Source organism: Ambystoma mexicanum, chromosome 3p (genome assembly GCF_040938575.1).
Source record: "Ambystoma mexicanum isolate Mex_15411 chromosome 3p, UKY_AmexF1_1, whole genome shotgun sequence".
Lineage (NCBI taxonomy): Eukaryota > Metazoa > Chordata > Amphibia > Caudata > Ambystomatidae > Ambystoma > Ambystoma mexicanum.
The window spans coordinates 509,527,739-509,543,209 of record NC_090925.1 but is presented as its reverse complement, the minus strand read 5'-3'; the positions used below and the strand labels follow the sequence as shown (position 1 = coordinate 509,543,209).

Here is a 15,471-nt window from a genome sequence, read left to right as displayed (position 1 = left end):
ATACCTAATAATTGAAGACTTACTACATACTTGTGTTAGTACAAATAATACATATGAAGACCCACAATGCAAACAAATTAGAGGCACATACAGGGAAAGTAAAGTTATGAAGAAAAAAACAACATCACCAGAAAATGTCAATAACATTAAAGTTTATCATTATGTATACAAACGTATTGTGTGTTTGCCCCATATATATGCACAATGAGCAAGAGACAAAAGCGTAAGGAAAGTACTTTAAGAACATACAAGAAGATTAACGTCTAGATATATTGTACCTTTTCCATTTTCAGATTTTGACTGACTGAACAAAGCCACCTGGCTTAGAACAAAAACAAGTGGCACAGATATGTGAGGTCATCAGTGATATCAATGACATTTGTGATGTCATCTTTGATGTCCTGGCTGTTGCTCTTAGCAGACAGTGGTGGAGCGAGTTATGGTTCTTTAGCTTACCATTACTGGCGAATTTCTGGGCTTGTTCGGTTTTACTTGTAACCATAATGTCCCTTGACCTAGTAGATACTAGGGCTGCGAGTACTGCTACTAGTTCTAGGAGGTTGATGTGGTTTTGGGCTGTGGTGTGTCCACTGTCCGTGGGCTTTGTGGTAAGGTAATGGGCTCCCCATTCAGAGAGGCGTCTGTAGTACGTATCGCTTGAACTGGGGGACTGTGAAAGGGTTTTCCTTTAACAAATCTTCCTTGGACCACGAGGGACGCACCTGTACTTGGGTTAGCAAAACTAGAGATTGTCCCACTGGCCACTTGCCTGAGACCATTGTTTTGCTAACCACTCCTGCATTGGGTGCAGGCACAGCTGTGCATGTGGCACTAGATAAATGCATGAAGCCATCATCCCGAGCAGGAGCATTGCCTTGCGTACGGTTATTTGGTGACCGGTCAGACATGGAGTTATTTGCATCTGTAGGTTAAAAACTCTTGCGTTTGAGAGGAAGACTAGCCCCTCACCTGTCTTTATGATAGCTCCGAGAAATTGCTTTGTTTGGCTGGGATGAGACGTTATTTCTTCTCATTGATGGAGAACCCCAATTAGAACAGCAGGTTGATAGTTCTTTTGGTGGTGTGCTTGCAAATTTGAGGGGATTCCTCGGTTATCAGAACGCCTTGACCAGAAGGGTGCACAGGGATCGAGTCTCTGCATAGGTGCGCAGCCATTACTGCTAGCACTTTGGTAAATACCCTTGGAGCTGAGGCTATATCGAAGTGGAGCACCTTGAACTGGTACTGTTGTTTCGACTATTTTGAAGTGCAAGTATTTTCTGTGCGCTGGGAACATTGAAATATGAAAGTAAGAATCTTTCATATCCAATGTTGCCATGTAGTCCCCTTGTTTCAGTAGGGGGATTATTCCTGCAGCTTTGTCTTGCGAAATTTTGGTGGCTTGGCATGCGTTTGGTGGGCGCAGGTCTAGGACTGGGCGCATTGTTAGATCTTTCTTTGGCACAAGCAAGTACGTTGATTAGATAACCTTGTTTAATTGGTTTGCTGGCACGATTTCTATGGCGTCTTTGTCGAGCTGACCTCCTTCAGCACTATGCGTTCTTCTTGCGTCGTCTTTCTTTGTCTTGACGGGTGGTTGGATTGTTTTTGTATGAGCTCTATACAGTAACCGCCCACCACGGCGGATAGTACCCACTTGTCTGAGGTGATCTCCCATGCGTGGGTAAATTGTGAAATTAACCCTCCTACTGGAGTGGCATGGGAGGGGACCTGGAGCAGGGAGTCACTGTATTGGTGGGGCTGTAGCCTCTGGCTGCGGATGCCCCATCTCTGCTCCTAGATCTTTTATAGCCCCTTTGAAAGTTGTGAGGGGAGGACTGTCCGTGCGAGGAACCCCATGATGGTGATTGGCCACCTTGACTGTAAGAGAAGCGTGCTTTTCGCCCACAAAACAGTCTTGTGTTAAGGTGCCTCTTTGCACAAAAGGCTTGTTTGATAGTTGGGCAAGGGATTTTAGCATATCGGACTCCTTTGCACTATAAAATATTGATCCTGAGTGTTCCGAGTGGTGCTGGGCTGTGAGGTGTCTAAAACTGGTCTTTGGGCAGCTGATTGATCCTTAGCTGCCTCCCCTTGAGAGGGCCCTTTAAGGTTTGAAAGTTTCAGGGTGGCAGTCAAAGAAGACCACAAAGGAGGATATTCTCTGCATCATCCGGTCAAAACTTTCTGGGGTCCATTGGGTGGAGCTAGGAAACATGTAGGGAGGGGTGTCCTGTAGACGAATAGTAGGGGTACCCTCTAGTAGTGACGACTGTTTACGACTGTTTATGGTGCATGACCCCCCCGCCCCTGCTCATCGTAGAGGGGGCCGCTGAAGCGCCTTTGGACGCATGTCCTTTGGTGTAAGAAAGGTAGTCTGTTTTAGACACGGTGTCAGAAACTGACTTGGACGTCTGTTTCGGGAACCAGTCATGCAGCGAGCACGATGGCCCAGAGGACAGGGATGATTTGGAGGACCTTACCTTTGACACTGCGTGGGCGTCAATGGCTGACGACAAAGTAAGCCTCAACCGTGGGATGTGTGTTTGCTGTGGCGTGGACGGTCAGTGCCTGAGCCACCGGGTAAAGTCTCTGTAACAGGACTGCTGGCTTGCTTAATGGAGTTGTGGGCTTGCACACGGGAAACTAGAGTCCTGATCGCCCTGAGCGTCACTTAGGACACCAACGCTACCATCACTGGAAGCTCCCTCCACATCAATGTTGGCTTCATCCTGCATGGCGTAGTGGACCCAGCGTTTTGTTGTACGGTCCATATATGGTTTTAGGCCAAAACAACTTGCAGGATTTGCAGTGTTTTTTGGGGTGGTCTCTTGGAAGACCGTGATAGCACCTTGTGTGCGTCTTTCCTGGGATACTTCCTGTTGCAGTAAGGACAGAATTTAAAAAAGGTGCATTTTCCATGATATGGAGTGATGGCAGCACAGCGATGGAAAGGAAAAAAGGGGGGAAAGATTAGGCATTCTCTAAAAGAGAAGAAAGTTATGACCTCCCCCCACTCCCTACTGTGAAGGGGCGAGGCCTGGTAAGGCCTGCAGTCAAAGTCAGACGATAAATGGAGTCATCATCGAATATTCCGTCCTCTAAAGCCACTGAAGATCTTGTGGTGGCAACGGCAATCGAAAGAAAAGAAGTCTAAAATTAAACTTAGATAATCAAAGGCATTAGCCAGAAGAAAAGTCTGCAACTTGCACAATGATGGCGGAAAAAAACTATCTGAGGGACCTTGACGCATGAAGGACCATGGGTACAGTGGAGGTCATACTAGGGATAGTATTACTGACACGCCCAGTCGAACTCCACTTTCGAACAAATCTACACCACGAATACCACTAGATGTCGGCCTATGCATAGCATGCGATCTAAGCAGATCCAAAAAATATATTTCACAGAATTCCACGTGGTCTTTGAATCCTCACCCTCCTTTGATGATCAAGATCCAGAAATGTTACATGAATGGGGCGATTCCACTAAGATGTTCAGTGCAATTTCTGAATATTCCAATTAAATACGCCCGCATTGTCACAAGTTGCACCAAGTGAGGAAGGGCAGAAATTAAAAGTCCGTGTAGAAGGGGGCCTAAAAATCTTCGCAGACTAAATCAAACTCAGGAAGCAACGAAGGTTCCTTAGAGATGAGGACGATTATGAAAAAGGTGGAGTCTATACCGTCGCCCACTGTTTTGATTTTTTAAGAAAAACCACTAGGACTGCAGTAGCACCAAGTAACAGAAATCCCATCACAAGTGACGTTGCCTCAACCACAGACTCCGAAGCTATGAATAGTGAAAGTGAACAGCCTCCCAGAAGAATTTTTATTTTTAGAGGAGATGACTGTTGGGAATAGATGGCCAGACCAGCAACAAAGAAAATAGAGGCAGATGCCAAGCAGACCAGCGGGACAGAGGAAGAGGGAAACAAGGCAGAGACAGCAGAAGTGCATCAGATACAGACAAGACTGGCGGGTCGACTCGCTCTGGCAAAAGCAAATGTCAAAATAAGCATTGATAATGGAGATAAAGGCATTATAAATATTTTCAATCGTGTATTAACTTTAAAAAAAAAAGTCCTCAAACATGGCTTCAATTTTTGTCCTATGGCATAAACGAGGATCGACTTGGACAAATATATGCAGAAATTCTGGTTAAAAGAATGTGTGTGAATCCACCTAAAGCCAAAGTTAACATCAGTCTCAAAGGGAAGACAGAAGTAGCTATAGAAGATCTTAGCACTCTATTGGACTTCGCACATTTAGAAACCAGGGCCTTCTATAGATGCAGTGGCTCCTGAACTTCACCTGGATGTGTTAAAAGAATTGGCCTGTGAAGAGCAAATTGAAGTAGCGAATACAATCTGGATTTGTTCTTTAACCAGGTGGGCACATTGAAGCCTTTTAGGACTTAGTCATTCATGATCTTAAAAGTCCAGGCTACAACAAAGTCGTACAAAGAACAATTTCACCAAAGAAGAGATTGATCTAAAACAGACTACTTTACTTTCCAATTGGACAGAGAAGGGCATCCTTGATCAGTTCCCTATAATGCCTACAATTTATTTTCTGCCCAAATTGCATACGGACATGACAAAACCTCTAGGTAGACCTATAGTGACCATTAAATGGAGCATTACTGGAAAAACATTTCAAACCAGGTTAACGAAACTACTTCCTCTGGTTCTCACCCTTCCTTCCAAGGACTGAGAAAAATCAATGGTGTGGCGTGGGAATACAACTTTGTGTTACCAACACTGGATGGTGTTTCTTTGTACACTTCAATTTAACACTGATGGTAAACTAGCATACAAGCATTTCCTGAAAAGTAGGTCTTTGAATTTTTTTATCCCATGGTGAGATGATCATAGAAATGATTTACATTTGCCTGAACAACAAGGTTTTCCTTTTTAAGAACGATTATTATATCCAATTGCAAGGCACAGCTATGGGCACCACTTTTGCCCCGCCCTACGCCAAACTTATGATGGGTTGGTGGGAAATAGTATTTGTGCGGACAAAGGAAAATAGTAAATGTACAGACAAGGTACTAGGGTTGCGCTTGGATTCTTCATTCTCTGGAATGGAGATGAGAAAGAATGGAAAGATTTTGTACAAATTCTTAATGTCAATACGTTAAATCTAAAGTTTACGGAAACACTTAGTATGGAATCCATTTTTCTGGATGTCCTAGACAAATTCGAACAAGGGGAAATTGTGACTGAATTATATTGCAAACCTACAAGTTCCAAAATGCCATTGTTTGCCGGTAGCAATCACCTACATACACTCAAAGGAGTATACCTTATGGCGGATTTGTCAGGATAAGATCTAAATGCACAGAACTGGAATCTATTTTGGAAAGAGCCTATGGTTTCAGGCTCTAAAGATTGGCTGCAACTTCTGATTCTGATAAATTGCAAAAGTGAAATACAGGGGGTCCTGGAGAGTGGGGATTGGTGGCCTGCCGGCAGGCGCTAGTAATAATGAGTTCGAGTAGACACTGTTGTGAAGGGAGTCAATTTGGTTGAGCATGGGCTTTTGAATGTTGAATTATAAGTTAAGGTAAAAATTAGAAGATCAGATGATTGGTATTAAGGTGCCTATGTGATCAGCTGTACAACAAGCAAAATGCATATGAAACAAGTTACATACCTGTAACTTCTATTCTCCAGCATGGGTCTGGCATGGATTCACATGAATATTTCCATTAAGGCTGGGAATCCTCGGTAAAAGAAATGAGTTTTGCTTTAACCTGGAAACTGCATTTTACTCTGCAACCGATCACCACATATTGCCCCCATCCACGGAGTCATCTCCCTAATCACCACCCCTGGTGGCCATCTTCAGATTTGGTAGAGCACGTAAAGTGGCAGTATGAATCAAGAAGAGCCACAGAGGGGAAGGAGGGTGGGTTTGCCTGCAAATCCATGCCACACCTATAGAGGAGAACAGGATTTACAAGTAACTTGTTCCTTCTCCAGCACGGGGTCTAGCATGGATTCACATGCTTATGAATAAGATTACACATCAGTACATATACACAACCATGGGAGGTGGCAAGGCTCAACAGAAGCCATTCACTTACCACTGGAATGGACACCTCCAGCAAACAGGTTGCTTAGCCGACCCGTGACTCATCCCTGGAATCCCCGTCGATGCAGTAGAACCTTGTGAAGGTGTGCGTAGATCTCCATGTAGCAGCCCTGCAGATGTCAAGCAGAGTCACACCAGAGTGAAACCGTTGTTGCCACGATGGCTCTGGTGGAATGGGCTCTCGGACGGCCTGGTAGAAGTCTGGTAGCCAGACTGACAGTGCATGGTGCAGCCAAAGAACCACCTAGATATGGAAACCTTAGACAGGTCCTTCCCATGATTCACAGGTCCAAAGTACAAAGTTGAGATGTCTTCCGCAAATGGTTTGTGCGTGCCACAAAACATCAAGGCACGAGAGACGTCCAGCAAATGCAACACCCTCTCAGAAGGCGACAGGGGATTTGGGAAGAAGACTGGTAGAACCAAAGGCTTGTTGAGATGGAATTCAGAAGGTACCTTAGGCATCAAGACGGGGTGGATCCGTAGCACCACCCTCATAGCATCGAACTACAAATATGGTTGCTTGCAGAAGAGTACCTGAATTCCCCCCCCCCCCCGACCTGCCTGGCCAATGTGATGGCCACTAGGAAAGCAGCCTTCCATGAGAGGAACTTCAGTGCGGGCAAATGCATAGGTGCAAAAGGAGGCCCCATAAGCATAGCCAGCACAACGTTGAGCTCCCATGCCAGAGCCTTCACTGGAAGAAAAGTCCTGAATAGGCCCTTTAACTCCTTGCCGAGGCTGTGTAACCACAGGGAGTGTACCTAGAAATGGCAGACAGGTGCACCTTGATGGAGGCACGAGTCATCCCAGTCAGTGAAAGCAGGTACGGGAGGGACTGCAGGGCTGTGATGTGCAGAGGCGTAATCTTCTGGGTCCTGCCCCACACTGTGGTTCCACTTGTGGCAGTAGCATGACAGCATAGAGGACATCCTGGCCTTGGCCAGAAACTTCATGCATTCCAGTGGGAGAGCGTAGTGTCCAAACTGTAGGAACCAAGCAGTGAGGCTCAACAAAAATGGGTCGTGGTGCTGTATTGTTCAGTCTTTGCTGACCAGAAGGCTGGGAAGTGGAGGCAGTTAGATGGACGGGTCCACCGACAGAGGCAGCAGGTCTGGGTACCAGCTTTGCTGGGGACACGCTGGAGTGATGAGTATCATCCTGCAATGACGTCTGAGCGTTTTGATCATACGTAGCAGGAGTGGCATTTGAGGGAAAGCACATAGAGCCCCTACCAAGGGAACGAGAAGGCATCCCCCCAGGCTTTTCGCCTGAGGGAACCTGCTGGCGAACCTCTGGCACTTGGGGTTGGCTGCCTTTGTGAAGAGGTCCAGCTGGTGCCGACCCTGCTTGCTGAAGAGACAAGATACCTGAAGTTTCCATTTGTGGCAGGACCGCAGCTCCCCACTGAGCTAGTCTGTGATGGTGTTCTTAAAGCCTGCCAGGTGAAAGGGTACAAGGAACATGCCGTGAAGAAAGGCCCAATGCAACATGGCCTGGGCTTCCCAGAAAGCATGCAAGCATGTCCCGCCCTGCTTCCGAATGTCGAACACGATGTTGCACATCTTCACAGACACCATCTTCCCCTTCAGCTGAGTTTGGAAGGACTTAAGGCCCAGAAGCCGCCGGGAGTTCCAGGACATTGATGTGGAGGTCTTTTTCTTCCAGAAGCCAGAGGCCCCTGGTATGGCACTGTCCGGTGTGGAGCCTCCACCCCCCTCTTCCCAGGAGGCATCCGTGGTGAACGGAGTCTCGAATGGGGCATGAACAGCCACTGTGCAATCCTGAAGAGGTCTCATCTGAAGTCAGCACAACGGGACGAAGCGAATGCAGGAAGAAATCATGCCCAATGACAACTTAATGGCTCCCACTGTTGCGTTCTGCACTGACAACAGGCGCTGCACTTTGCCCAGGATGGCTGTCATCAACTCTTACTCAAAACTTTGGATAGTTGGAGAATATGTGCTAGGTTGCCAGCATGAGAGCAGAAGTGGATCAGCCAGTGGTCTACATAAGGGTAGACGTGGATCCCCTTCAGGCAAAGATGCGATGCACCCAGAACCAAACACTTTGCAAGCACTCCCTGCGCTGAATTCGTGCTTAAGGGCAGGGCCTTGAACTGATAGTACCTTCCCTGGACCACGATCCACAGGAACATCCAATGTTTTGCAAGAATGGGGGGTGAAAGTAAGCAAATGGGGACGTGAAAGACCTCCAGGTCCAAGGTTGCCAGGAAATCCCCCTTTCCAGCTCGCTGAGCATGTGCTGCAACGTGACCATTCTGAACTTCTGGAATTTCAAGTACTTGAGCTTGAGACGTGTTAAGTCTAGGGTTGACCGCCACCCTCCCGACTTCTTCATACCAGAAAGTATCCGGCGTACACTTTGGCGCTCGTGGAGTTGCTGGGGGGACAGGCTCTATCGCCCCCCTTGAACATGGCCTGAACCTTGTGCAGCTGCTGGGCCATGTGTATTTCTTGACAAGCCACAGGAGGAATGCAGGGACATCTGTGTTGGCATTCAAAGGTGAGCCCCTGATTGAGAACAACCAGCACCATTTGTCTGTGGTAATGGTCTCCGCTTGTCGGCAAAGCTCTCTAGCCAGCCGCCCACTGGGGTGCAAAAGTGAGGTCCCTGATCCATGGCCGGTTCAGGCCGACTTCAGTGTCGGTATCCTGGTCTGTGGGCACTGCACTCTGCTGCCCGAAGTCATGCTAGGGCCCTCTGTTGGCTTCCTGGATGTTAAGAGCGGGAGGGCTGGCAATAGGGTACATAATATCCCATGGAGGATGTGCCCGATTTCCCCTCTTGAGGAATGAAAAAACCATGATCTCCTCTGCCTCAGTGTCCCCAGGGACCATGCAGTCTGTCAGTCTAAATCGATTGCAGCATCTAGTCAACCGACTTTCGGAACAAATTGTTCCCGTCAAAAGGCATGTCCACCACCTTGAACTGCAAGTCTGCCCTGAAATTCATACCTTTCATCCAAGCTTGGTGTGGAAGGGCTAATCTGTTGCCCATCTGGCGGAAGACAGTTTGCATTATCCAGTGCCACTGTGATGGCATGGTCCGAGGCCAACTCGCCCGATTGGACTAGCGCCAGGGCATCAGCCTTCTTGTACTCTGGCAGGAAGTCCAAGATTGGCTTGAGCTTATACCAGAGTTCCCGATCATAGCGAGACAGGATAGAAGAGCCTTGGCGGCTTTGATGGTGAAGCCGCAGTGCAAATTATGCGCTTCCCCCCCCACCACATCTAGCTTATTCCCCTCCTGGTCAGGAGGCACCATGGACGAGGATGATAGGTTTGCAGAGCGCTTCCTGGCGGCAGCAGACACCTGTGTCTGGAGAAGGCTGTGCCCTCAGGCACCTGGGGTCCGAGTTCAACACCCTATATTTTTTCTTCAGTCTCTTTTGGGTGGGAGTATTCGGCATATTCAACAGTTCCAACCCTCCCTCCCAAACATTGTCCAGCAGCGGAATTGACATGACTGTCTTCCGTGAATACTCCCAGCGCGGATAAATGAACCCTTCCATGCCCCATCCACCCCCCACAAAGGGTCAAGTTTAACTGGCAGCATGCTATGAAAGGGACCACTTTGTCAGGGGGCATAGCCCTGGCGCACTCATCACTGCGTGTGTGCGTGCGTGTATTTCATTTTTGCTAAGAGGGGCTACGCTACCATCTTAACTTGGCAGGGCTTGATGAGCGGCTTGGTTTCTTGGGCTCGTCCTAAGATGACTCCTCACTAGGGGTCAGAGGGTTACTGACTTGCCCAGGAACCGGGACAGCTGGTAGCCTCTAGTTTATCTCCGACACCAACATGTGGAGGGTCGTCAAGATGTCCAAAGACATGCCCCTTGGAGCTGGCTGAGGCGTGACAGATCGCAGGTGCCAGCTCTGGGCTGAAATGTGGACCAAAAAGGTAGATCTGGCTCACATTTCGGTGATCCCTCCTAGGATTTGGGGCCAAAGCCACCCTCATGCTCTGAATAGGAACCTTCGGGAAGGTGATCATCGTCGGACCTGGTGTATATTCGTGGGGGGTATGGGGGCGGGGGGATCTTCTCAGAGACCCCCTGAAGACTTGCCTGGGATGCCTTCCCCATCCTGGGGAGAAATTCTGCTGGAGGCAGCAGCTCCCTCAATCTCTCTGAATCCCTAAGGAAAGAGGCAACGGTGGGTGTCTGTTCTCACACAGCCTTGGGCGCAGCCATCAGAGAACATGGAGGTAAAGACACTCATGGCGTAGCAGTCTTCACTTAGGACATCATGGTTGTAATGGCCCCCACCCATTGCCGAACGATGGTCAGCGATGATGTTGTAGACAGGCCTGACGAAAGGGTCTACAGGATGGCAGCCGCTATGGTTGTTCGAGTGGTCATTGACAGGGCCACTGTCGATGAAACAGATCTCTTGGAGGACAAACTGGTTGTCAACGGAGACGATGCCTTTGAAGACAGAGCCGTAGTCAACAGGGTTTTAGGCCTCTCTTTCACACCTTTGTCCTTAGAAGAGGAACAGTGCTTCGAAGGGGCCAGGGACTTCCTCACAGAAGGTACCCCCCCCCACCCCACGAGTAGGCTCACTGTGGACAGACATTAAGATGGGGGAAACAGGTCCCTCCCAAAATGCAGGCCACTGCGAACCAGTGGGATCCGTAGCGTGGTGTGTGGCCTTCTTTTGGATGCTCCTGCCAGAGGTATCCTCAAAGGATCTCAACCTCTTTTCAGAGGGAGCATGCTTGTGAGATTGGCTGGTCCTGGACGAGGAATGGCTGTAACCCGGAGGCAGTCCTTGGTCTGCCGGGAAAACTGCGGCAAATCTTGCATCGCTCCTCATCATGGTCCGTATGCAGGCAATATAGGTACTTGGGCAACTTTGAAGCGGACTCGACCTTGGTGAAGATATACATCCTCATTCAGGCATGGATGGCATCCAACGGCCTCTGCCTGAATGACAACAAAACAGATACTGATCCTTGGCTCTGACACAAATCTAAAAAACAAATTAACCCCAAACTACGCATCCTTCAACATTGATAATATCAAGGTGATGCCTGTGGTAAAAACTTTAGGATTCTATCTGGATTCCTCGCTCACCCTCAAGAAACAGGTCAATTCCCTTGCCTCTACAACAGCCTATACCTGCAAACTCAGAGCATACCATTCCTCTCTAGTGCCAGCTGTATTACCCTGGCTAATGCTCTTATTAAGTCCAGATTAGACTACTGCAACGCCTTATACTCAGGAGCTAACAGGTATGTCACAGACAAACTGCAAAGCCTGCAAAATAATGCCCTTAGAGCGGTGTTGAACATCCCCTACAGAGAGCACATCACTAAATTCAGAAAAGAGACTCATTGGCTAAAAATAAAGGACAAAATCCTCTTGAAAACAGTCTCTCTCACCTCCAAATGTCTAAACAATCTAGCACCCCCTTACTTGTCTGAAAAAAAAAAACGATAGGAGAACTTCCTCCTGTCCGAGTTCTGCTAACTCATACATGTTGAGATTCCAAGATTTAAACGGTCCACGGCTGGAGGAACTTGTTTCCCAGTCAAAGCCGTGCAATCTTGGAACACGCTCCCACTTGACCGCAGACAACCTCAACCTTATGCTAAATTTAGACATAATGTAGGCAAATGGCTTCACATCAACGATTCATAATTGCCTCTACCCTACCCTTCGCTTTGACATTCCCCGACATCATTACGGCACCTACTGCACCGGACACTACCACTGCAACCAATGCATCAGACTATGCATCCATTGCAAGCATGACCTCTAAGCACACTTAATGTAAAGTATATCCTCTAAGTTCCTTAACATGTAAATATTTTGTCCGCTTTGTGTTATATGTATGTATGTACTCGCCTGCCTCTAGCGCTGTAACTAAGCTTCGAGACTTCTTGTATTGCTGTGCCCAGATACCTACGGGTTTCGTGCGCATCATCAAATCAATAAACATCCACACATGGCGACATGCATTCAATTTCAATTATGTTCTTTTCATTATTTAGGGCAAGTACTCAGTTTTGTAGACTGCTGTCCTTTGAAAACTGGTTGAGAGAGTGCAACTAGATACAAATTTCGGGGTGGGGCTAATATCAAATTTGAGGCGAGTGGCTAATTTCAGAGTCTGGCTGATGGATGGGCACAGCTACGTGTGTATTTACACATTCTGAGACTCTTCAGGTGCAGCTTTAATGTTACAAGCAGTGGACATCGTCTTCGTGTCTGAAACCACACACTTCGGGAACCTCTATGAGAATGGGTCTCCTGTCTCCCTACCCTTCCAATCACTCCCTTGACAGGCAAGTACTAACAACCCATCACAATTTAAATTACCTAAAAATGTATGCACACAAATGCAGTAGCTAAAAATGAAACACTTTACATTAGTATTGCAGGGCCTTTGTTAAACTGTGCAGTCACGGGGAAGGTTTGTTTTCTGTGTCCTGCTGCCATGGCTAGGTTGTTGCATCACTGGCTACATAGAACAGTGAGCGAGTACATGGTGGCCAAAGCACCTGGAACTTGTAAAATGGAGGGCTCAGGGCATTGGGGTCTGCACGCATGAACACAGCATTTTCCCCATGCTAGCCAAACCTTGCCATCTCTTATGAGCCGCCAGAGCGCCTGGAGAACATGCAAAATAAAGCATTGCATGGTGTAAATTCCAGTGAAGCTGGGGCGCGGTGATCCGTTATTATATTTGCCTTCCACTCCCATGTTCCCTTCCTGTTGCCCTGTAGGCGCTTTGAAACACAATTTACTTGATGCATAAGTGCCTTACTAATGCACAATAAATAAATCTGCTCTGTGCTCCTTTGCCCAACTTTCATTTGTTTGGAGTGTTTGAAGGCTCCATTTGTCGAGTTGGTTTTCTTTCTTCAGGCCTGAAAGGGACACCACGGAAATCAATGGGCCATGGCCATCACTGTTAAAAGCAGGCTTTCTACATGCTGGGCACACATTTGTTTGCCAAATGTGCATCTTGCACTTTAACACATCCGCCCTGAATATAAGCAAGCGACCACCATCCCATGCCCTGGCCAAACATTTTATAGTACATGTTTTTTTTTTCCTTTTTTATTAAGAGGGGACAAACCTTCCTGTGACCCAGAGAGCCACTTCTATCTTAGCCACTTCTCTGCTATCCCCCTAGTATCAGAGGATCAAAAGGTAATCGCGTTTAATGCATTTTCACTGACATTCGACATGCAGCAGAATGGCCTTTTACAGTGAAATCGCCATTCTGTCCTTCATATTCCTTCCTTAGTAGCGCCGTATTAACTCACCTCCATAGTCACACCAAAGTGACCAAATAAACTGGTGGGGCCCAGGCACAGGTGTTCTGCTGCTGGGAGGGGCCGAGCTCTCTTGTGTTATCACAGTGGAATGAGAGCAGACTGAGTGCGCTCTGTCCGGGTGCTCTTTTACACCCCGCTGCCCCCTATTGCCAGAAGCAACGCACAGCCAGCAGCTGTCTACGTTGGTGCATATTGGACTGGAATTGCTGCATTTTAAAGCCCCTCGGGCTGGGAGTGCTCGATCTGAATTTTACCACCAACCGTTGCTGCCGCCATCCTTCTGCAGATTGGACTGGGGAAGTTTCAGAAAGCTCGGAGCTGCAATTCGGACTTGAGACAGAGTGCCATCTTCCCACATCTGACTGACAGGGATCTATCTAAGGCTCACTGAAGACTACGAAGAGACGTGTGGCATTTATGATCGCGCACATTGGGAGGGGTGGGGAGCACCACTGCACTAAATCTCAAGCAGAAAAAGTTCCAAAGCAAGGCAAGGTGGGCGAAGAGTGGAGAGAGCTCCATCGTGGTACCCTTAGTCTGCAATGTAGAACGATAGCGCTGCACCAATTCCACTTGGATTGGTGCAGCGCTATCGTTCTACATTGCAGACTGGGTGAGCTCAATCGTGCTAGAGCTAGACGGTAGTAGATGCTGACAGCGCTGCAGGCATAACGGTCATGGTCCCCTGACCTCTCACCCGCATTCCCCGCAACAGAAATACGGTCGGAGAGGGGGACGGTTCAGTGGACTTCACTAACAGTCCACTAAACCGTCCCTCTCTCCCGACCCAGTAGTGCACTAGCCTCCGCCTCTCCCATTACTTGCTGCCTGCAACTACTCCCGTCTCCGAGGAAGTATAGGCTCAGCTGGCAGCCCAACAAGGGTGGTTGAGATTAGGACATAGCACTTTGACCCACGCTTGCGCATAGTGAGGGTTCGTGCAGAAATAGAACGGCGCTGCTCAATGCACAGGCATGGACCAAGGCTGTGCAATCCAGTCTGCGGCAGCCTGCATCTTAGTCAGAGTGCAGTGCTGCGACGGACCATACCTATACTTTCATGAAAAGGTAAAAGTACCGGAATGATAGCAGTGGAAAAAAAAATGAATGAAAAGTGCACCGCTCCCAGACACACTCCCCTCAATTCCACCACTGATGTGAATCCATGCCAGATCCCAGGCTGGAGAACTGGGGAAAATTGTCTTGAACTGTGTCTAAAGTGCAGGTGCTAGTCTGTGTCAGGAAGAAAATTGCAAAAAGAGGCAGCCTGGTCAGAAACGGATTCTTCACCCCATAAGAATAGTGTGTATTAACAGCTTAATGAAAATGAATTTTCCAAACAATTCAATTCTACAAATATGAAGTGAGATACCTACTTTCCCAACAATTGGCAGGTCTACAGATCCCCATGTGTCAGCTCCCCAGTGTACGAGTCCGGACATAAAATCTGCAGTTAGGATTCCTGCAACTTTAAGAGACAGAAGTTAACAAAAGAGTAGCAACAAGGTAACTTGAAGATCTAAATATTCACTACCAGAGCGCATGAATACAGCTACACAATGTTTCAGATTATCTAAAAAACGAAATAGTACAGTTAAATTCGACAAAGTAAAAGCAAATAAGACTAATAACAATACACGTATGAACTACGGAACCATAATCAACAACCCCCTCATTATAAATGCATTCTCATCTTTAACGTGAAAGGCAGAACCTTTTTTACAACCAGGAATAACTGGAAAGACTAGAATTAAATCTAAAATATCTTAAAATCAGGGTAATTAGCTGCCACATTTTTATCCACAGTCTGTCATCTTTCAGTGCTACGACAACCGTCATGCGGCCAGGGGAGACCATAAATAACCATTTTGCTCAACCCACCGCCAAGTAGTTTTACATAGATTCAGGGGAAGCGCAAACCTGCTGAAGACAGTATTGCAGTTCACCAGCGACAGAGTCAATTTGTTCTTTACTCAAGCCTCAAGGAGTAGGTGATATGGTTGTGGGGTAGTCCGTGGATGCAGTGTGGAGTAGTGCCTTAATCAGGATAATGTTA

General features: G+C 47.5%; 1 protein-coding gene across 1 annotated transcript in view; it reads right to left on the bottom strand.

Annotated features, from left to right (window-relative positions):
• Positions 1-15,471, bottom strand: part of PEDS1 (plasmanylethanolamine desaturase 1) — a 378,660-nt gene that overhangs the window by 175,890 nt on the left and 187,299 nt on the right. Inside the window, exon 3 of the mRNA XM_069651175.1 lies at positions 14,792-14,883. Within this exon, the coding sequence (XP_069507276.1) occupies positions 14,792-14,883 (92 nt within the window). The remainder of the gene's footprint in view (positions 1-14,791; positions 14,884-15,471) is intronic.